The 22,454-nt window shown below is 50.1% G+C and overlaps 1 protein-coding gene across 1 annotated transcript in view; it reads left to right on the forward strand.

The window, feature by feature from the left end:
- LOC138836566 (guanylate cyclase D-like) overlaps positions 1-14,495 on the forward strand; it is a 30,793-nt gene extending 16,298 nt beyond the window's left edge. The window contains exons 12-19 of the mRNA XM_070035345.1: positions 1,290-1,438; positions 4,235-4,398; positions 5,789-5,981; positions 9,232-9,406; positions 10,553-10,651; positions 11,466-11,560; positions 11,914-11,999; positions 14,387-14,495. Coding sequence (XP_069891446.1) covers positions 1,290-1,438; positions 4,235-4,398; positions 5,789-5,981; positions 9,232-9,406; positions 10,553-10,651; positions 11,466-11,560; positions 11,914-11,999; positions 14,387-14,495 — 1,070 coding nt within the window. The remainder of the gene's footprint in view (positions 1-1,289; positions 1,439-4,234; positions 4,399-5,788; positions 5,982-9,231; positions 9,407-10,552; positions 10,652-11,465; positions 11,561-11,913; positions 12,000-14,386) is intronic.
- Positions 14,496-22,454: the final 7,959 nt, after the last annotated feature.

Raw genomic sequence — 22,454 nt, forward strand, 5'->3', positions numbered from 1 at the left:
GTCCTGATGGCTGTATTTTACCAGCTCTACTTGGATGATGGTGATATGAAGTACTCCTACAGACTTTCAATTTCCCTATTTTTTTTTTTTTTTTTTTGGTGCTGTTCCAGGAGTTTGAACTCAGGGTCTGGGCACTGTCCCTGAGCTTCTTTTGCTCAAGGCTAGCACTCTACTACCTGAGCCACAGAGCCACTTCTGACTTTTTTGGTAGTTTTTTGGAGATAAGAGTCTTACTGACTTTCCTACCCAGGTTGGCTTCAAACTGTGATCCTCAGATCTCAGCCTCCTCAGTAGCTAGGAATACAGGCATAAGCCACTGGCATGGGGGTGATGCCTCCTTTGCTATCCCAATAAGAAGGCCAAGGAAGGGATGAAAGGGTGACTGAAATCTAGATGCTTCTCCTCTGTGGCCCCAAGGCTCCCATTCCCACGAGAGTAGGTGAACCTGCTATGCCTCACAAGTCAATAGGCAGGTGATACTAGCTGTGCTCTTTATAGAGGAAGAAATTGAGAAGTAAAATAAAGCATCACAATGCTAATGAAGCTTAGAAGCCCCATGCTGGTCCTCTGCTTCCAGGGCCTGCGCTTGGTGCCCAGCCTTTCTTCCCAGTTGACTTGAGGCTCTTTGCACTCTCCCATATCCCCCACAGCTTCCAGAGGCAGGCCTCATTTCCATCCATTGTTGGGTGGAGAGTCTTTGGTGATGGCTAGTGATAGAGTCAGATGAGAACACCTGAGGGCCTGGCAGTGGCTTTGCTGGGTGGTCTTTACATAGAGAAGGGATGGATGGGGACAGCTATGGTGGGATTGTGTGAGAGTGACCATCGCGGGGATGGGAAGGAGCAGTCTTGAGAGTGTGGCCCCAGACTAGGTGGCAGGGATAGTGGCAAAAGCCAGGGAATCAGGGCTTCACGCTCACCAGTGGGTATTGCTGGCAATGGAACCCCAGCAGCGGAGGACAACTTGCCTTGCATCATTCCCTCCTCCCAGCACCCCTCTCTCATGAAGGCAAAATGTTTACAGATTGGGGAGACTGAGAGGTCACCATCTTCCCTACTATCTCAAAGCAAGATGGTGACAGAGCCAGAATTCAAACCCAGCACTTGGAGCTTCTGGTCTGAGACCCATTCCAGGGCTCTTATGTGGTAGGGCAGACCTGGGAAGGCAGGGAGGTATGTGCATCAGACAGCCACGGGACCTAGAACATCCTCAGGGCCTGATCCACACCACTTTAGGCCTCCCTTAACCTCCCTCAAAGCCCCTCCCATGAGCTCTTGGGTTTGTTGCAGAAATCATCCGGAAGGTGGTGTCTTCCTCTCCTCTCTACCGGCCACTAGTATCCCCTGACCATGGACCCCCTGAGTGCATCCGGCTGATGAAGGAGTGCTGGGAGGAGGCTCCAGATGACAGACCAAGCCTGGACCAGATCTACAGCCAGGTCAGCATTCCCAGAGGAACCTATCTATGGACCTTGCCTGGCCAGATGCCTGGCCACCCTGTGCCCAGAGCCTGGAAATGCCATGCAGCCAGGGGGCACAGCCAATAGAGAACCCTGGGGCCTTGGAAGAGAACAGTCCTGAATGTCCTGCCTTGGCTCAGATAGGTTCAAGGGACTTTCCCAAGCAAGTGAATGAGGCCAACCCTCGGTTGGTCTGTCTGTCTGCATGGGGAGCTCCACCCTTGACCAGGTCTCCTGGTGCCTGTTCCAAAAGGCTGTTAGTGGCAATGGAAACAGCACTGCTTCCCAAGTCAGGGGAGAGGGGCAGATGAGAGGAGCCATGGAGTCCTCCATTATGTCTTGGGATTGCAGCAGGTAGAGCGAGTTAAGTCCACACGAGTCCTGGGGTCTGGGCCTGATTGAGCATGCCAACTCCTTTAGGACCAGTCTACATCTTCAACTCTCTTTTTCACCTTTCACTCCCTGACCACCACAGTGACAGCTTGCCAAGGTGAGGTTTAGTGAGGTCCAGGCTGGACCAGGCATTCAGAAAGACCTTATCTCAAAAATGGCAAATGCAAAAAGGAGTCTGGGGCATGGTTCAAGTGGTAGAGTGCCTGCCCAGCAAGTGGGAGGGTTGGAGTTCAAACCCCAGTACCACCACCAAAAACAAAGTAGTTCTTTGAGAAGAAGGATAGGAGAAAGAGAACTACCTTCGAAGTTAAAGGCCTGGGTGTGCAAGCCAAAGCAATCTGACAAGAGGTGACTATGGGGAAGGTAGAAAATATTTGCAAGTTTCATAATTGTACTTCAAAGCACTCTAAGGGGAACAATGGAAAAAGCATTCCAAGTGATAACATCACTTTAAGCATGGTTGAAGATAAAATTAATATGTGAACGTCTTCAGGTTGTAAAGCAGTTACAACTGTGGGCTGACAAGTAATTTGTTTCTTCAATTATAAAATGGATTCTTGGCACAGAAGTGTCCTTGCTGGTATCTTAAACACCACTCTTATCTACCCTGGCTGACTATTACAGCTTGTGTCTCTGATTTTGATGGCCAATACGAGGTACACATACTTTGGCCTTAGACATACATTCATGCCTTGCAGACTTTTTTTTCCTATTTGTTCTAGTCCTGGAGCTTGAACTCAAATCCTCATGTTCTTGCTCAGCTTGCTTGCTCACAGCTGCTACTCTAGCACCTAAACGATGCCTCTAGCCCACTTTCGGCTGGTTATTTTGGAGATTCTCCTCAGGATTGGCATTGAACTATTATCCTCTGGATCTTATCCTTCTGAGCAGCTTGAATTTTGGGTGTGAGCCACCAGCACTTGGCATTGCTAGTTATTTTGGCAATATGATTCTCATTGACTTTTCTGCCTAGGGATGGTTTTGAGCTGTGATCTTCTGGAGCCACTGGCCCTCTGTCCCTTGCAGACTTTTTGAAAGAAGTGGTGTTGATGGAGTTTGGATGTGCACACTCACATTATACATACAAATACATATACATTGCAGCTGCTGGACTTAGCTAACAATAGACCCCCCCCCACACACACACACTTTGTCGATCACTGATCTACTTCTACTAGCTGTTCTTTGGGAAGGTTCTAGTAAGTCTCCTTAGGAAGCTTGGTGCCACATTTCCGACAAAGTCGTCCTTGAAAGTGCAGTTTATGAGCACACAGAATCCTCACAGGAAGGCTGGAACTCGTCTTTGATTGGCCTTAGCAGTTAGCTTAAAGCTCTGGTGCCTGATTCACTCTGCAGATTGTGTAATCTGTACTTCCCTGTTTGTTTTGTTGCTAGGAAGTTTATCTCTAAAACAGTGACCAATTTCTAGCAAACCCCATTCTTGGATTAACTTAAAAAAAAAATCTTTCCTTTAATTGTGTGTGTGTGTGTGTGTGTGTGTGTGTGTGTGTGTGTGTGTGTGTGTGTGTGTGTGTGTGTGTGTGATACTGGAGCTAGAACTCAAGGCCAGAGTGTTCTCCCTTAGCTTTTTCCGCTCAAGACTAGTGCTCTGCCACTTGAAACACAGCTCCATTTTCAGGTTTTTACTGGTTCATTAGGGAGAAGAGTTTCATGGACTTTTCTGCCCTGGCTGGCTTTGAACTGTGATCCTCAGATCTTAGCCTTCAGAATAGCTAGGATTATAGGCATGAGCCACCAGTGTCCAGCATTGTCTCTTTTGATTTAAACAGACTTATCTATTTAGGGAGGTCGAAATAGCAATATATTATACACAATATGTAAATATTATATATTTACTTTCTATATATATATAAAATAATTAAAATAAAATATAGTATATAAATATATAAAAATTAAAAATAAAATATATAGTATAAATAGATATAAACATATTAATATACTATATTATATATAAACTTTCTATTTGTCCATCTACTGATCATCTACCTCTCATATTCACCCATCCATCCGTCTGTCTGTCTGCCTGTCTGTGTATCTGTCTATCTACCTACCTACTACCTTGGTGAAGAACATGGAGTGCCTGTGTACGTTGTTGTGAAGCCCTTTGCAATGAGATTGTTTGTTAATGGTAATGCTCTGGTTTGCTGGACTAAGGCTCTTTTGTAAAGGCTCCTCTTCCTGCCTGCCTCACTCACACTGACTTGACCCTGTTTCCCTTCCAGCCCTCTGCATCTTTCCTTACTTACATATCTTCCACTGCCATCCATCTCCTCCAGGCAGGAACTCTGCTGAGCTCCTGTGGCCCCAGAATTCCTAGCTGACCTTCATGGATGAATTGGGATTCTTTTTTTCCATCCCCAGTTCAAAAGTATCAACCAAGGTAAAAAGAGCAGCGTTGCTGACTCCATGCTGAGGATGCTGGAGAAGTACTCCCAGAACCTGGAGGACCTGGTCCAGGAGAGGACAGAGGAGCTGGAGCTGGAGAGGCGGAAGACAGAGAGGCTGCTATCACAGATGCTCCCACCGTGAGTGGCCTGGGGCTGCCAGGGGTCTCCAGCAGGGGCCTGGAACTCAGCAGAGAATCTGGACTCCATCCAATCACTGCTGTTCATTTACCCCATACTCTCTCTTTTCGTCTCTTTCTTTTTGGTGGTGAGGAATTGGTTCAGGGCCTCACACTTGCTAGGCAGGTACTCTACCATATAAGGCATGCTTCCAAGTCCCCTTTGCCTTTGCTTTCTCTCTTCTTTCTTTCTTTCCCTTCCCTTCCTTTTTCCCCTCCCCCTCTCTCCCTTCTTCCCTCCTTCCCTCCCTCCCTCCCTCCCTTTCTTCCTTTCTTCCTTCCCTCCTTCCTTCTTATGCCAGAACCTCTTTTATTTAAGGCTGGAGCTCTACCACTGGAGCCACAGATCCATTTTTTGCTAGTTAATTGGAGATAAAAGTCGAATTTGTCTGTCTGGGATGGCTTCAAAACATGATTCTCAGATCTCAATTTCCTGAGTAGTTAGGATTACAGGCATGAGCCACTGGCACCTGGCTTGCCTTGGTTATTTTTGAGGTTTAATCTTGGTTTAAGCGTGGGCCAGCCTGGGCTTTGATCTTCCTACTTGTGATTCCCCACGTCTCTGGGGATGAGAGCCATGTACCACAGCACCCAGACATTGTGCTTTCCTTGAAGCTGGGATAACAGGTACACATGACCACATCCAGGCATTGGTTGAGTTTTTTTGGTGTGTGTGTGTGTGTGTGTGTGTGTGTGTGTGTGTGTGTGTGTGTGTGTGTGTGTTTTGGTTGGTCATGTGGCTTGAACTCTGGGCTCAAAGCTGGGTTCAGGCGCTGTCCCTCAGTTCTTCAGCTCAAAGCTAGCGCTCTACCACTTGAGCCACAGTACCACTTCTGGTTTTCTGGTAGTTAATTGGAGATAAGAATCTCATGGATCTTCCCGCCCAGGCTAGCTTTGAACCGTGATCCACAGCCTCCTGATGTCAGCCTCCTGAGTAGCTAGGATTACAGATGTGAGGAACCGGCACCTGATTCAGTCATTGGTTGAGATAAAGTGTCAAGAACTTCTATGCTTGAGCTGTCCTCAAATCTTGATCCCCTGATTGCTGCTTCCAAAGTAGCTAGGATTCCAAGCATGAGCCATAGCACCCAGCCCTGTCCAGCATATGGCCCTGTGTCATGTGCAAGGTACTGTCCTGAGCACATCAGTGTTGAGTTTCTGCTTTCCCTTGGGAGCAAGGAAGGGGCACAACAGTTCCATGTCACATGTCTCCTGACAAGGAGAATTTAGCTCCCACAGCAGATCTGACCCAGATCTCCCTGTGCTCCACTCAGGACTTCCTCCCACACCTCCCGTCCTGACCTCCAAACTGTAATAAAGGATCTCCCTACTTGTCTCTTCCATCCCTTCAGGCCTGTAGCTGAAGCTCTGAAAATGGGGGCCACTGTAGAGCCGGAGTACTTTGACCAGGTTACCATATACTTCAGCGACATTGTGGGGTTCACCACGATCTCAGCCCTGAGTGAGCCCATCGAGGTGGTGGGTTTACTCAATGATCTCTACACGTTGTTTGACGCCATCCTGGGCAGCCATGACGTGTATAAGGTGAGGATAGCAGGTGAGGGGCATTGGGTCTTTCTCTTTATTATTGCAAGTAGAAAATTTATTTCTGTTCACCCATTTTGTATCAGTTAGGTATTGCTATGTAACAAAGAAGCCCAACGTCCAGTGGTGTGAAATGCTAAGCATCTTTTACAACCCTAAGAGTCAGGTGGAAGTTTCTCCTTGGCTCATTCATATCTGTGAGCAGCCCTGTTTGTGGTGGGCAATTGTATTTGAGGTGGGCAGCTCTGTGAACTGAGCTGGGTTCTTCATATCTCGGGAGCCTTGGCTAGAACTACTCAGTTTCTGGCCCACACAGTCTCTCCTAGCTAGTCTTGGGGTGTTGACACAATGCCCTCTTGGGTTCTAACTTTGGATTGAGCACACTGCTATAGCTGACATACTCTATGGGTCAGAGCAAAAGACCCATCAAAGTCCACAAAGTGAGGAAGGAAGCTGTCCTTGCTGGCTTGTGGATGCAAAGAAGGGTGGACAGTGTGGTCATGTTGTGTGTGTGTGTGTGCTTCTTGACCACAGTATTCACTTGTTCATTGTCCATCTTTCTGTCTCTTTAACACTCTTATGGTCAAGCCCTCTGTGTCTGGCCCATGATTCAGCTCAGGTCCCCACCCTGAAGGAGTTTTCAGTCCAGTAGAGAAGAGTTGATGACAGCCACGCATACAGGGACTCTCAGGGAAGGCTGAGCCCCTGCCAGTGAGGAACACACAGGTGGTGGGAGGTGCCTCTCTTTGGTGTTGAAGAGAAGTGGCATTTCCAGCCCTGTCCTCTCCATTACTTGCTGGGTGCTGTCCGTGTACCAGATGCTGGTATTAAGTGCTTTATGCATATGGGCCCATTTTAATCAGTACGGCATGAACTCATGAGCTGGGAACCAACATCTCTCTCTTACAGATGGGAAACGTGAGGCAAGAAGGTGAAGTGACTTATGGTGACATATTTTGAAGCGGAGATCTGAACTTGGGTGTTGGATCTCAAAGCTTTTCATCAGGAAAGTTCAGCATCCATGTGATTTTCCCCCCACTTTACACATACTGTTCCCTTCTCCTGGAACACCAGCCTCCCTCTGGCCCATCGGCCTCTCCTGGCTCCCCACCATCTCTCGGGGCTCAGGTCTGACCTCTTGGATCCCAGACCTGGCGAGGTGTTCTGTGTGATGCTTTCCTAACACGCTTGGTCAGCACTTTGCAGTTCTATCCTGAGCCAATCTGTGCTAGCCCTTGACAGTGCCCAACACATAGTGGGTCCTCAGGGAATGGATGTTGACTGACTGAGGAAGACCCCAAGGTCCAGAGAGGGAAGTGGACCACATGAGGTCACACAGCTGGGAGACAGCATAGCCAGAACAGGAAATCACAACGTCTAGAGGATTCTATAAGTTTTCTCTCTATGACAGCAGCCACACTGGCCCTCAGAGACCTAACCCACTGATACTCAAGGCTGCAGCCCCCCTTCCTATTCTCTGCTTAAGACTCCACTTGGGTCCAGGTTCCAAGAAGCGTCTCACAGACTGGCTGTCTTCCCACTCTTCCTCCCCCACCCTGAGTCTTCATGGCTGTTCCTGTCTCTCCCCCCGAGGCCCAGGCAGAGATTCTTCACCCTCCTCACTGATCTCCATGGCTTTGATATACCCTGAGTCACCCCTGGCCCATCCCTTTCTCCTCTGCTAATCTTTTCTCACACATGTGTCCCCCAGCTCTGAATCACACACTCCACTCTGCTCTGTACTCTGGCCAAGAGGCCTGCATCTCTCTGGTGGAGGGAAATGAAATTGAACAAGGCCCGCACCCCCCTCCAGATGTGGGCACGAGAGGCCTCATCCCTATGATGTGTGATGTGTCTCTCATCACTCACACCATCCACCTCGGTTTCCCCTCCGTCCCCCACAGGGTCTGGTTACTGCTCTTTAATCCAGCCTGGGTTGGGAGGCAGCCAGGCTACATTTCCTGGTTCTGCCGAGATCTGGGATTCCTCCTGGAAAGCCTCATCGCTGAGTGAGCACTTCTAGAGGCAGAGCTCAGGGCTCACAAGCAGCTACTCGGCCTGAGCCTGAGGCCTGAGACAATTATGGTGCCATCTGCCCCTGGGCAAGCTGCCTCTCTGTGCCCGAAGCTCTTGTAAGTCATGTATAGAAGGGCCCATGGTGTCGTTTGGCTTGGCTGATCAAGAAAGGAGCTGCTGGGCTCCAGTGGCTCATGCCTGTTATCCTAGCTCTTCAGGAGGCTGAGATCTAAGGACTGTGGCTTGAAGCCAGCCTGAGCAAGGGAATCTATGAGACTCTTATCTCCCATTAACCACCTAAAAGCCATTTGTGGAGCTGTGGCTTAAGTGGTAGAGCACCAGCCTTGAGTAAAAAAGTTCAGGTACAACATCCAGGCCCTGAGTTCAGGCCCCAGGATTGGCACCCCTCTCCCCCAAAACAAAATTAGGGTAAGTGCAGTCGACCATGCAGACACCAACAGAGGAGTTCCTGCCCCTTGCCTTTGAAGTACCAGAGGGACGTGGCTTCTTAGGCCTTCAGTGTCTCCACAGATTAGCTTAGCTGGATGATTTGACCCTTTTTAATGCCCCTCCAATGGATAGCTTATTATCTGCGCTATAATGAGGACAGTAGAAAGTATATCCTGGGGCCCTCGAGGCTGGCCTGGAAACTTATAGAGCAGCACCCACCCCACAAAGCCCTGGCCAGAATAAGGTGTGGGTTAGAGTCTCTTCAAATTAGGAGATTCTGAGGGCTTATGGCCACAGTGGCTTCTGTGTCCCCAGCTTCTCCCTGGCTCTTCTCCATCTTCCTCTCCATGCATCCCACAGGAGGTGAAGGGAAGCTGGGGCTGCCCAGGTGAGCTGCTCTGCCAGGCAGAGCTCTGGCTGCTCAAGAGCCTACTTTCTTCTCTATTGGAAACCATCAGGGTTTGAAACATGGCTGGGGGTGGGGCATCTGGTCTATATGCATGCTCTTCAGACTAGGCCCTGATGTGCAGCTGTGGTCTCTTGCAGATGGCTCTCTGGGAACTTGTGGCCTGGGTTGGGGACACAAAATGCCTGGTTACCTATGATCAGACAGAGGCCACCTGACTGAAAGTGCAGCTCCAATCAGTGCAGAAGCACCTGTTGGCACCATATGCTAGAGACCCATGGGATGGGGCTGGGATTGCTGGGAGGTGTGGCTGGAGGTAGGTGTGGGCAGGTAGGAGTGTATGCTCCCATGTGAAGTGTGTGGCCCTGGGGATTCCAGGTGGAGACCATTGGTGATGCCTACATGGTAGCATCGGGGCTGCCTTGGCGCAACGGGAGGCGGCACGCAGGTGAGGTCGCCAACATGGCCCTGGACATCCTCAGCTCTGCAGGTGACTTCCGGATGAGGCATGTGCCAGACATGCCCATTCTCATCAGGGCTGGTCTGCACTCAGGTATGGCTGGGGCCTCATCATGATACCCAGGCACAAACTAGTTTTCCTAGGCCACGAAACCTTTGTTTCACTTCCTTTCTATTATTTCTGTGTGCGTGCATGCATGCACATGTGCATATACTAGTCCTGGGGCTTGAACTCAGGGGCCTGGGTGCTGTCTCTGAGCTTATTTGCTCATGGATAAGCACTCTGCTGCTTGAGCCACAGTTCCACTTCTGGCCTTTGGGTGGTTAGTTGGAGATATGAGTCTCATGGACTTTCCTGCCCAGGCTGGCTTCGAACCATGAGCCCCAAATCTCAGCCTCTTGAGTAGCTAGGATTACTAGTGTGAGCCATTGGTGCTTGGCTTTTCTATTATCTTAAGGGTGTAATATGTTATAAACCCATATTTCCAAGATGCTTACATTCAAATCTTTCTGGGGTTTTTTTCGTGGTGGGGGAGGATTTTCTTCTCCATATAATTCCACATAGAGGAGCAGATAGTCTGACAGAGGAGGCGGCACAAGTTTCCAGTGTCATCCAAAGAGTCCAATGTGGCTGTGGGAAAGACTACAGAGTCTCAATGTACCCTTCCCATGCCCCCCCACTCTCCCTGCTCTGTGGCTCCTATAGGATCATGTCCACAATGCCTGTACCTTGTAGACCCTCACTAACCTCTCTAACTCTCCTCCCACCACTCTTCCTCTCCTCCCTCTCCATCTCTACTTAGCTGCATTTCCCAAAGGCTTTCACACCTTTGCACCTGCTGTTCCTTGCCTACTCATTCACTAATTCTTCCAGACAGCTCAGGCCATTGCCTCCTCCTGCAAGTCCCCCTTTCTGGGTTTGGGGTCTTCTCCTGAGCTGTCATAGGCTCTCCATTATCCCAGCATTGATTGAAACATGCCCTTCCTATGGGCTGATTGCCTACTCAAGAGCCGGAGCAGGCTTTCATTTGTCTGAGTCCTCCTTTCCCACCCCAGTCCAGAGCTGAGCATGCGCATTGACTCCTCTCTTGGTGCTGTTGGAAACTTCAGCTTTATCCTCAGGACATGCAGAGAGGAATAGCGGGGGGGGGGGGGGGGGGGGGGAGGGGGAGAGCTGGTAGCAGGACCTCTGTCTGGCCCAGGACCTGCTAGAGCTCACCAGGCACATTTGGGGTTACAGGGCCCTGTGTGGCGGGCGTTGTGGGTCTCACCATGCCTCGGTATTGCCTCTTCGGTGACACTGTCAACACTGCCTCCAGGATGGAGTCCACAGGGCTACGTGAGTATCTCTTCTCTCCTGCCCAGGAAGGACTCATAGCTGGGCTATCTGAAACAGTGCCTAGTCACCACCTCACCACTTGGTGGCAGCGTGTCTTAGGCAGCCATCTAAGAGAGATGCTGTATGTCCTTTGAGCTTCCCCCAGGACTTCTGTGATCCGAGGAATTAGTGGAGAAAATAATGACTGGCTCAAGAGTGGGAAAATGGATCCTGGCCCAGGCTCTGCAATGGTTTGTCTAGTGTTGAGCACGGTGCTCTTCCTGTAGGTCCCATTGTGTAACAGAGACCCATTCCACATTGGGCTTTCTCTTGATTGTACCCCCAAGTTCCATGATGCAGGACATCTAAACACTACAATGTTAGCATCTCAACACTTTAGACCCTTGTAGGAGCAAGGGCTATTCTAAAAGTCTTGCTTAGAGCAGCCTCAAGATCACTGTTGTTTCTGGCTAAGTTGTTCAGTGCACACACTGAACAAACAGACTGGGTGATCTCCTCCCCCCCCCCCCCCCCAGGGAGTCCTGCTCTTAAAAGAAAGAAGAAATGGCTTGTTTTCTCTGGTGTGGCCTTAATAGAGTTCCCTCCGAGCAAAAATTAGTGTCTAGGGATTCTGGCTTCCTTTGACTTCTACTTAACACTTATTCTATACAATTTGGTTTTCTTTGGGGCCCCTTATAGTGACCAGCTATTGAAAGAAGAACAAGATAGCAGAGGGAGGTTATTACGCATGTCAGTATTGTGTGTGTGACTGGTTTTGTGTCACTGATTTTATTGAATGCTGTGGGCAGGTGGTAACTTATTTCTCCCTTCGCAGCATACAGAATTCACATCAGCCGAAGCACTGTCCAAGCCCTGCTCAGCCTCGACGAAGGCTACAAAATTGATGTCAGGGGTCAGACTGAGCTGAAGGTGAGAGAATTTCCTGGTTCTCAGAGTCCAGTTTTTGGGCACCCCCTCTTTTTTTTGATGCCATTACTGGAGCTTGAACTTAGGGCCTTGCACTCCCATTTGATCTTTTTGCTTAAGACTGGTGCTCTATCACTTAAGCCACAGCTCCACTTCTGGCTTTTAGCTGGTTAACTGGAGATGGACATAGACTTTTCTGCCTAGATGCACTCTGAACCTCAATCCTCAGATTTCAGTCTTTTGAGTATCTAGGATCACAGGCATGAGCCATGGCACCCAGCTCTATTCCCAGTTCTAGGTGGGAAGGTTTTCAGTGGAGAGAAATCTTTCAACATCTACCTTCCTGTTGGTTGCAGGGGAAGGGTGTAGAGGAGACCTACTGGCTGGTGGGGAAGGTGGGCTTCCACAGACCTCTGCCCACACCTCTGCACATCACATCTGGGTGAGTGAGGGCGATGCTCAGACTCTTTGATGTTTGGTTTGCTATGTGTCAGTTTTATAAAAAGTATTACTTGCCTAGTGTGGAATACAGAATCCTTCAGTGTCTAGCAGCCAGTACCTTTCTGCTGATGGTGACAACACTGGACCCCAACACAGCCCCTGTTGGCCTGGACATGACCTCTAACTTTCTCACTTGAGCTCAGCTCACTGTCCTGAGTATCATATTGTTATAGCATCTTTGTCACCTCGAAATTTCTACAGATGTGGAAATTTTAGATGTAAAGGTCTTCCTTTTTTTCCTTGATAGTTCCAGAATCTGAACTTGGGGCTTTGTGTTCAGTTGGTTTGCTTGCTCAGCTGGTATTTAGCCACTCACGTCATGCCTCCAGATCAGCTTTTTGCTGATTCACTGCAAATGGAGTCTCTCAGACTTTTCTGCCAGCTTTGAACTAGGACCCTCCAGATCTCAGCATCTTGAGTAGCTAAGATAACAGACATGAGTCACTGGTGACTAGCTAAGGCACTCACCTTTTAAAGGTCATGGAGTAGATTTTCAAGAGCTTGCTTGCCTAGAAATGTGCCTTCTACCATTATCTTTTAGGACCCCTTCATTGGGGGTCTCAAGGGAGAACTAATATTTTTACCCCAATGTGCTGCTGCTCACTCCCTTCCCCTGCCTCAATCTGTGAGAGGTCTACAGAAGGCTAAAAGGGTAAAGCTAAGGAGGTCTCCAGAACCACAGCGGTCAACAGGCTTGTTCCAGCATGAAGGATGGGCTGAGCTAAGCCCTTCCGAGTCCTGTGGCATGACCACTGCAGAGCTCCAGCCAGAGCCCAGGCTTGTCTCCCTGCCCAGAGTTTTCCCTTCAGTAGGACTTCTGATTGGCTACTTGTCACTCTTCCAGAGCTGCCCTCCCCCTCCTGTTGTGGGGGTCTCCACTCCAATGCTGCCTCAGCAGAGGGGGCTCTGGTCATACACTCTGGAGCCTTGCCATCTCCCTCCAGCCCATTCTCAGCATGCTAGTTCTCCATCACATCAGTTGCCACCTGCTGCTTCTTACTGACATGTGTACAGATCTTTCCCAGCCCTGTAAGCTCCTGAATGATGGATGCACCAGCACATCCACCCATTGGTGCCCATGCCTAGGTGATGTGAGCTCTGGACACCAGCCCTCCTCCTGCTCTGTCCATGCAGGACCTACAAGTGCAGCTCCCTGCCTCCCCCAGGCCTGGCCACCCTTCCCTGGGTCTGGGAACCTGGGAGTCTGGCAGCCATTTATCATTCCAAGCTCTCTCAGCTGATGACTTTTCCACTCCTAAACAGAAACTTTAGAAAGTGCCAGAGATGTTTTCATCTTCTGGCTCAGGGAAGGAGGGGAGTGGAGATTAGTTGCAGAGAGCATCACTCAGTTGGGAAGCCCTCCAGCCTACCCCCCTCCCCCAGGCAGGCAGAGGATACTCTACTTAAAACCTGCATGCACATATGTATACACAAAGCACATATCCATATAAACACCTGCATGCATGCACATATATACAGCATCATGTGCTCAGGCATACAATATAACACATGTATACACTTACAGCACATATGCACACAAACATGTGCCCATGGGTGTACATATATGCATATATGCATGCATGCACATAGACATAAGATTGCATTCATGCACACATGCAGTACACATGTATATACACAGAAATGTGTACTTATGCAGACAATATGCACATAAAGACTATGCACATTAATGTACATAAGGACAAATATGTGCATATATGCATGCAATACACATACATGCACATGTATAGAACACAAACATACATGTGTGCTCAGCATACACATTGGCACGTGCACACCATCTATGCATAAATATGCATAAAAGCCACACATATACATAAACTTGTGCAAACATGAAGCACACAAATACATTCACATATGCATACATGTTCAGATGAACAATGCACATATACAAACATACACAAGTTCACAGATGTGTATACAACATACAGGAAAACACACATGCACATAACATATAGAAACTCATGCAGGGCCTCTGAAGGGACACTACAGGCCCAGACCTTTGCTCTAGGTGGCTGATTCTCTCCGCCCCTGCGATCCTGGGGCTTAAACTCAGGGCCTGAGCTTTGTGCTTAAGGTTAGCACTCTGCCACTTGAGCCATAGCTCCACTTCTGGCTCCTTCCTTCCTTCCTTCCTTCCTTTCTTGCTTTCTTTTTGTGTGAGTTTGTGTGTGGTTAATTGGAGATAAGAGACTTTCCTGACCAGGCTGGCTTCCAACCAAGATCCTCAGATCTCAGCCTCCTGGGAAACTAGGATTACAGGTATGAACCACTAGCATTTGTAATTCTTGTTTCTTCTTTTGTCCTCAGAGACCGCTGGCAGGACCTCATAAACCAAGAAATCAGGGTGGCTTTTGCCAAAGCCCGCCAGGCCTCAGCTGGGCCTGGTTGCCAAGGGGAGGAGAGGGCCAGGCCCTGAGGAGAGGAGCAGCAGGCTGGTGACCAAGGCAACCAGGACTCTAGAACTAACCCCACCCTGTTCCATTTCCAGCAGAGGGCTTTCCCCTGCCAGCCTTGGTGACCCACTGAATGCTCATTAGTAAATGCCCAGCAGCGATTCCCGGGCATGTACATGCCTGTATGGACCCTAGTGGTAATTTTGTCTCGATACAAAAACGGTAAAAATAAAAATAATCTCTCATATTCTTACAGCGCTTCATTCTAGAAACATTTGACTCAGAATACTCATTAGTATGAGCTCATGAGTCCTCATGTGGAGGGTCTCTGTCCCCACTACACAGTGGAGGGGCTGAAGTCATCATGCCCTTGAGTGGCACAGCTGGTCTGGCAACAGCAGGCTGGGGGCATGGATCAATCAGGCAAGTGAGGACTCCGGTACACCTGTGGCACATGCTGGCATCACAGCATCCTCTGGATGCCACAGGGCATCTCTAAGGACACCAAGGGGATTGATTCCAGAAGCTTCTGATACAAAGCCAGCACGTTCTGACTCCTTTCCTTCAGCACTGGGCTTGGAGTCCAGCCTTGGGCCCTAGGATCTCCACGGTGGGATGAAGGAGGTAGGAACTGAACATTCCTTGACTCTCAGGACAATGGAGACTTCTATCTTCTAGAAGAAAACTAAACAAAACCCATGACCAATTCGTGAAACTGGCTTCTTTATCAGAAACTGCTCCCCAAATCTTGAGTAATTGCTGTGCTGTGGACTGATTTCAGGCACACATGAAACTAATTTCCCAGCTAAGGGGAAAGAGTACTGAGGTAGGCGGGAGGGGGCAGGAGGGCAGGTTAAGCCCTAAACAAACTCTTTCTTCAAAAGAACCCTAGGGGATAGGGAGCTGATACCCAACTTGGAACTGGGGGTCATTAGGAAAATGTTCTGCCCGAGGGCTGCCATGGCCAGACTTTGAGATACTTGTGTGTGTGTGTGTGTGTGTGTGTGTGTGTGTGTGTGTGTGTGTGTGTGAGAGAGAGAGAGAGAGAGAGAGAGAGAGAGAGAGAGAGAGAGAGAGAGAGAGAGACAGACAGACAGACAGACAGACAGACAGACAGACAGACAGACAGACAGACAGACAGACAGACAGACAGAGACAGAGAGACAGAGACAGCAATAGAGAGACAAAGCCAAGGACACAGAGCCAGGGACACAGAGAGAGTGACAGACATGGGAGGTATGTAAAGGACAGGGGACAAGGTTGATCTTGCTTTGGGAGATGTCCCACGCCTAGCTTCCCTGTACAATTTTCCAATTTGTACCTTTCCCTCCATATGAAGATCCCCTTCTATAACCTTTGCCATTAGCTAGGGTGAAGGAGACAGGCAGCATTCACAGAAGCCTGCAACACCCCTGCCTGACAGGCTCCATCCTTTTCCTCTTATCTGTGCTAGTGGTGGGCTACGCACATGCCAGGAACATATGGGTCACTCTCAATCCTGCCAGCAGTTACTGCTCACTTCACACATGGAATGGAGGCTGGAAGGGGTGCCTTGTCCCTGCCAGTGCATCTACCTCTTGATCTGAAGTGGTGACACTGAGCTACAAGAGCCCAGAGAAATAGCAATGATACCGGAAAGGCTCCCTGGGAAGCAGCCTTAGGGACATACAGCTTTCTCTTCTGCAGAGTAGGGGTGAGGCTGGGAGGTACTGGGCCTGACAACTCTGGAGTGAAGTCACCCCAGCACCTATATGGGCTATTACACGCATGCCTTGGTAGGACCCCAGAGATGGAGCCCTAGTTATGTCTTTTCTGAGCAATGAATGCCAGCTGGTGCAAAGGGTCCCACTCTGTCCTCCTTACTAGCCTCCAAGGGACAGGCCAATCTCTTGGAGATAGGGTCTCATGTTAGATGGGGCTCACAGGCCACCACAGGAATCATTTTGTTCCTGGTTCTTCAGGTAGGAGCCACTTGGGAGTTACTCTTTGGCTGAGCCCAAAGGCTCTAGCTGGCACGGAAGCCCTGCACATTACCATTCCCCAGGCACTGACTTTTCAGTTGTGGCACGTTCCTTACTCTGCCTGAGACCCCTTAGAGAGCCGTGGCTGTACTTCAGCTGTCTTCTCTACCTTGACGGCCTCATCCCTCTCCAACACACTCAATTCCACCTAAAGCCACCTCCTCCTGAAATCCCTTCCCTGCCACCCCCTGAATGAACCAGCAGTTGCTATACTGGCTTCACATTCTGTGGGGCGTTCACTCTTGTTGTCCAAAGTCCAGGAGGGGTGGGTGCTAGAGCTGAATGAACAAACAAATGAATGAATGAACAAACAAATGAATGCTCTGGTCGTCCCATCAAGAGAGGACAGGATTGGACAGTGGTCTGGTCCCTTTTTGAAGTGCTTCCGCGAGTCCAAGTGACTCTTCAGAAATCCACTAGGGGGCAGTCAAGTTGTTCTAAAGAGAGGGCCCAGCCAGCTCCTTGGGCTCCTGTCTAGTGGCCAGCATGGCTGTCCATCCTGGGGAGGGAAGATGGTCTGCACCTTGCTGGGGAGGCTCACACATGCAGGACATCAAGGCTCAGTGTCCTGGTGCTATCCAAAAGACCCGGGCCAAGTCCACACAAAGGGTTTGTGTAGCCTCCAGCTCTGCAGTTCCTACTAAGTCACGAGCAGGTGAGGAACACTGTCAGAGCACACTCTCCTGGGGCCACGTGGTCTGCCACACACCCCCAACATGCAGGTGTTGGCTCTCACTGCCAGGCCCCTTCCTCTGACGATTTAGATCTTCCTTCTGGGTTCCAGACCAGCAGCAGCATCTCTGTGTCATCTCCCTAGTGAGCCAGATTGTCCCACCCCACAATCACCCAGTCCCAGCCAGTCCCCATGGTGGTTTTAGCCTTTCCATCTTCCCTTCCTCCCTCCCTTCCTTCCTTCCCTTCCTTTCTTTCTTTGCTGTGCTTTTGCACACGCTAGGCAAATACCATACCGTTGTTCTATATACCTAGCCATAGACTCTGTCTTGCTCAGGCCTTAGTAGCTCAGTTCTCAGCAAGTCCCACCCTCCATTCCCATCTCAGAGCACCTGCAGCACAGGCCTCTCTCACCTAGCACATGCCCCATCCTACTGCTGACAGAAAAGTGCCTACCAACTGACCTCCCCAGCCTACCAGCCCTTCCCTACCCTGTACCCTAGCCCCATCCCGTCCCACTTCCGACTGAGAGGGTTTTCATTTTTTAAAAAAATACTCCTACTAAGAGTTGTAATAACCCCTGGAGACTTTCCTGTCACCCCTGTCCACAGCTGGGGAAGTTGGTGGCAGTGGAGATGGTGTGGGTGGATGTCTGTTCTCCCCATCTGTCTACCCCCACATCATCACTAAAACCAGATCTGACTTCCCAGGGTACTGGTGAGAAATGGGAACTTACTGAAGGTTGTCTGGAGCCCGAAAAAAGAGCCAGTTGCTCAGTGCTCCTGCCCAGAGCTCCCTCCCTGGCATCCACCTCTCCTTTCCCCATCCTCTCTTTCCAATACCCTCTTGTCCCCAAGCCCCTCTGCTCCCCAGCCCCAGCATTCTGCTCCTTTGGTGGTTACCTAAAGAGCCACTGCAGGGTAGATGGTGCCCAGGGATCCATAGAAAGCAGCTGCAGGCCTTCCTGGGCACTGGGCATGCTGTCTCGAAGGCTCCCTGTGGGCAGCCACTGGAGGGCTTTCATATCACTATAAAAAGGGAGCTGGTAGAGTACCAGTGGCTCACACCTGTAATCCTAGCTACTCAGGAGGCTGAGATGTGAGGGTCACTGTTTGAAGCCAGCCTGGGCAGGAATGTCCATGAGACTCTCATCTCCAATTAACCAGCAAAAAAATCTGAAAGTGGAGCTGTGGCTCAAGTGGTAAAGTGCTAGCCTTAAGTGAAAAAGATAATAGAAAATGCCTAGGTCCCGAGTTCAAGTCTTAGTACCAAAACACAGAGTGGGGGGGGGGGAAGAAACGAGTGAATATGATAGAGCCATCATTTAATCCCTGCTACAGTCACATTAGATAAGTAGGCTATGTCTTATTTAAGACTCTGATCAAGGTCACCTAGCAAGCTAGTGGCAGAACTGGACCTCAGCTTCCCAAGCTTCCCATCATCTGCCTCCCCACCCTCCTGCAGCCCCAAAGGCCACAACCATGCACTAGGGAAAAGGTGACACATAGTCACCCCTACAAAATGGGGCCCAGACATGGACACAGATGAGTTCTGGCTTAGGTCCAGAACAGTAGACAGGCAAGGCTGAGGCCAACAGCATCGTGGCTCACACCTATAATCCTAGCTACTCGAGATTGAGGTTTAAAGCCATCCCGGACAGGAAAGTCCATGAGATTCTTATTTCCAATTTACTGCCAAAAAGCCAGAAATGGTCCTGTGGTTCAAAATGGTAGAGCACTAGCCTTGAACACAAAAGCCCAGGGACAGTACCCAGGCTCTGAGTTCAAGCTCCACATCCAGCACAAAAAGGGGGTGGGCAGGGAGAAAGGGAGAGACAAGGGAACATTTAGTAGAGCTAATGGAGCAGGCTAGAGAGGGGGAAAGAGGTGGGCAAAGCATGTGTGTAGGTTCAAGCATGTGTGCGGGTTCAAGCATGTGTGCTGCTCCCCTTCCCGCCAGGGCCATCAAAGGCTGTGAAGCAGAAGACCTGCCTGGTCAGCTTGTGCTTTGGAGAGACTCACCTGGCTGCCACATGGAAAATGGTGCTGGGGGGTGGGGTCATGCCAAACAGGAAGCTGTGCCAAGAAGGATGCCAGAAGAGCACCAGAGGAGCCGGCACCAGCCATAAATGAACTGGGCAGATTACAGAAGGACACGGGAGGCAGCTGGGAAGTATGCAGCGGCCCTCGGTATCCGTTCACAGAGGTGCTGGCTGCGGGGTTACAAATGAGCTTGGTGGAATGAGGCAACTGGGGACAGCAGTGAGGAGAGAGGAGGCAACAAGAGTAGACAGCTCCCTCACAGGCCTGGCTAGCTGAGGGCCTGGAGGCCTGGATTCCCAGCCTTTTGGGTGCTAGGAGAGCCTGCAGGAGCAGGGGCTGCCTTGAAGGTCCCTGAACTAGCCCTTTCCAGCAGAGCACGCATCCAAGGCTGGCCCTGGTGTAAGCAGGGGCAAGTGTGGGGAGAAATGGAGTTCAGGCCTCAAATCCAGGTCACTAGCAGGGTGAGAGAGAACAGACAAGCATTCAGAAGCCACACAAACTGGCAGAGGACAGAGAGCCACAGTCCTAAAGGCCACAAAAACAGTTTCCAGACTTCTAGACCTGGGAGGTAGACTGACTTTTTCCTCCCGGTATCCTACTGGGAGAAGATGGGATCCAGAGCCTGGGCCCAACCCAGAAGACCGCCTGGGTTAGCTGTGGGATCTCCAGGGAGCTCTGGCAGACTGTTGGACTCATTAGATCAAACCATGTCCTTTCCCACTTTCCATTTTATACTCCAGGAAATCAGCCCTAGGGAAAATGACTTGACTCATGTGTGGTCTGCCCTGAGAATGTCAGGGTCATTCCCAATGGAGAGATACAGCAACCCAGTTCCCACGAGAGCATGTACATGCAGGCCCACCTGGCTGCATGCATGTACATCCATGCACACCAGGTGCGGTTCTGGCATGCGCATAAAGTTCTGCATGGGCTTGAAGAGCCTGGGCATTCCAAATCCTTGATGTACAAATGGGATTTGAGCAGTGCACACCTGTGTGTGTTAATGTGTAGTGTGTGTACTCAGTGTGTATGGTGTATTTTGCATGTGAGACAGTTGTTAACTAGACTTGTCCAGAGTGTGTCTGTATGTGGTGACTGTGACTTCAAACCCTACAGAGCCCACTGTCCTGGCTCTGCCACAGCCAGGTTCTTAGGGGACAAGCTGGGTCCCACCTGCAGCCTACTGAGCCAGGCCCCCTAAGGGAGAGTCCAAGAATGGGTTTTAGCCAGATGCTGGTGGTTCATCCCTGTAATCCTAGCTACTCATGAGGCTGAGACCTGATGATTGGAGCAGGAAAGGCCATGAGACTCTTCTCTCTAATTAACCACCAAAAAAGCCAGAAGTGGAGCTGTGACTCAGGTGGTAGAGTGCTAGCCTTGAACAAAAAAGCTCAGAGATAGCACTCAGGCCCCGAGTTTTTTTTTTTTTTTTGGGTCCGGTCGTGGGGCCTGAACTCTGGGCCTGGGCACTGTCCCTCAGCTCTTCAGCTCAAGGCTAGTGCTCTACCACTTGAGCCACAGCGCCACTTCCGGCTTTTTTCTTTTTGCTTATGTGGTGCTGAGGAATCGAACCCAGGGCCTTGAGCATGCAAGGCAAGCGCTCTACCACTGAGCCACCTTCCCAGCCCCGGCCCCGAGTTTTAAGCCTCAAGACTGGCACAACTTTCCAGGCACCCCTATTCCCCCCAGCAAAATAAACCACCGTTTTAAGCAGCCCCTCCGCAGTTTTGCAAAGCTCTGGGTTCTATCCCCTTAGAGACTGCTTTGTGCATCTGAGTCCCAAATGAGAGGCCTAAAAAGAAAATAGGATGGGGGAGAGGATTAGCCCCTCAGCTAATGCTCACCTTCTCTGGGCTTGGGTTCTGCCTTCCTTATTGGAATGGAAGCAGAAAAGGAAAGCAGCATTCTCCAAAATATCACTGTTAACTGTGATAATTACTTGGGCTCATGGGAGCCAGATTCTAGACGCTCTGCCAGGACCTGTGGCTTGATCACGCTGAAGAAGACGGAGGCTGCTGTTAGTGAGCTGGGAGTTCAGGCTGCCATGGAGTTCCACTGGTCCACAGTGCTCTCAGTGGTCTCACAGTGCCAAGAGCCTACAGGGGAGCCCTTGATGTAGAAATCCTAAAGCCAGGCCTCCCAGGACTCACTGGCATGGTCTCCATCACTGGCATTCTCTCTGTACCTGTTACCCACAGAACAAATGCTTTCTCACAAAGAAGATGGTATCACTAACTAGATCAACCCTCACTGCTTTTCCCAACAACATTGACTCTTTCCTTATTGTTCCTGTAGTGGGAAGAATGACAGCTCCATCTTACAAATGGGGAAGCAGAGGCTGCAGGAGAACTGTGCCCAAGGGGCTGGCAGGGCAGTTTCATGCAGCATGAAATCCTGTGTTGCATCCTGACCCATTACTACTGGCTTCAGAACTTGCATGCTGCCATCACCTGGCCCTGGACTCGGCAGCTCTTGGAGTTGGTGCTTTGCAGCCTCAGGGACAAAATAAGCAAAGTCTGTGCTGTTCCACTCAGCACCATCAAGAAACTAACCCATCGGGTTTGACATTCAAATGGTTAAAATGGGACAAAGCCTCTGTTCCCAGCATTCTCTGGGTGCAGAAGCTGTGGTTTCATGCTCCGTGGCCCAGCACAGACTCGGGCTGTGCAAACGCTTCTGGTCTTGCCCTGCCTGCTTCACTGGGTCTTAAATATTCTCACTTAGCCTTCCACACTTCCTAGGAGCCTCCATAGCCCCCAGCCACAGGGCTCACTGACGGGATTCTTAGCCAGGAGCCTCCTATATAGCTTTTGAGGCAACTGGGACACACTAGCACCTGCAACCCCTGCCTAGTGATTCTGAGTGCCACAAGGAGGGGGTGACTCATGTCCCACTGAGAACACAAAACAAAAGAAAACAAAACAGGCTGCATGCAAGGACCTCAAAGCCTGAGGATCTGGATGGTGCCTGCCCTGTCCTGTCTACTGTGTGCACCAGTCAGACAGCTCTAAGTCTTAGTCCCCTCTCCATAAAAGGGACAATAATATCTTGTCTAGTCTGGCAGCTGTGAGCAGGACATATTCTGGAAAAGCACCTGGCTCCAGGCCTGGTCCTATATAAGCCTTTGTCACAATGGCTGAGAGGACCAGCCACTTATCAGAGCAAGGGAGTCCTCAGTGTCTACCAGTGTTTGCTTTCCTGGTCCCCAGTGCTGACTCTGACACTCACCACACTGGTGGTTCTCTCC

The sequence above is a fragment of the Dipodomys merriami genome, unplaced genomic scaffold (genome assembly GCF_024711535.1).
Source record: "Dipodomys merriami isolate MVZ:Mamm:240054 unplaced genomic scaffold, mDipMer1.0.p SCAF_25, whole genome shotgun sequence".
Lineage (NCBI taxonomy): Eukaryota > Metazoa > Chordata > Mammalia > Rodentia > Heteromyidae > Dipodomys > Dipodomys merriami.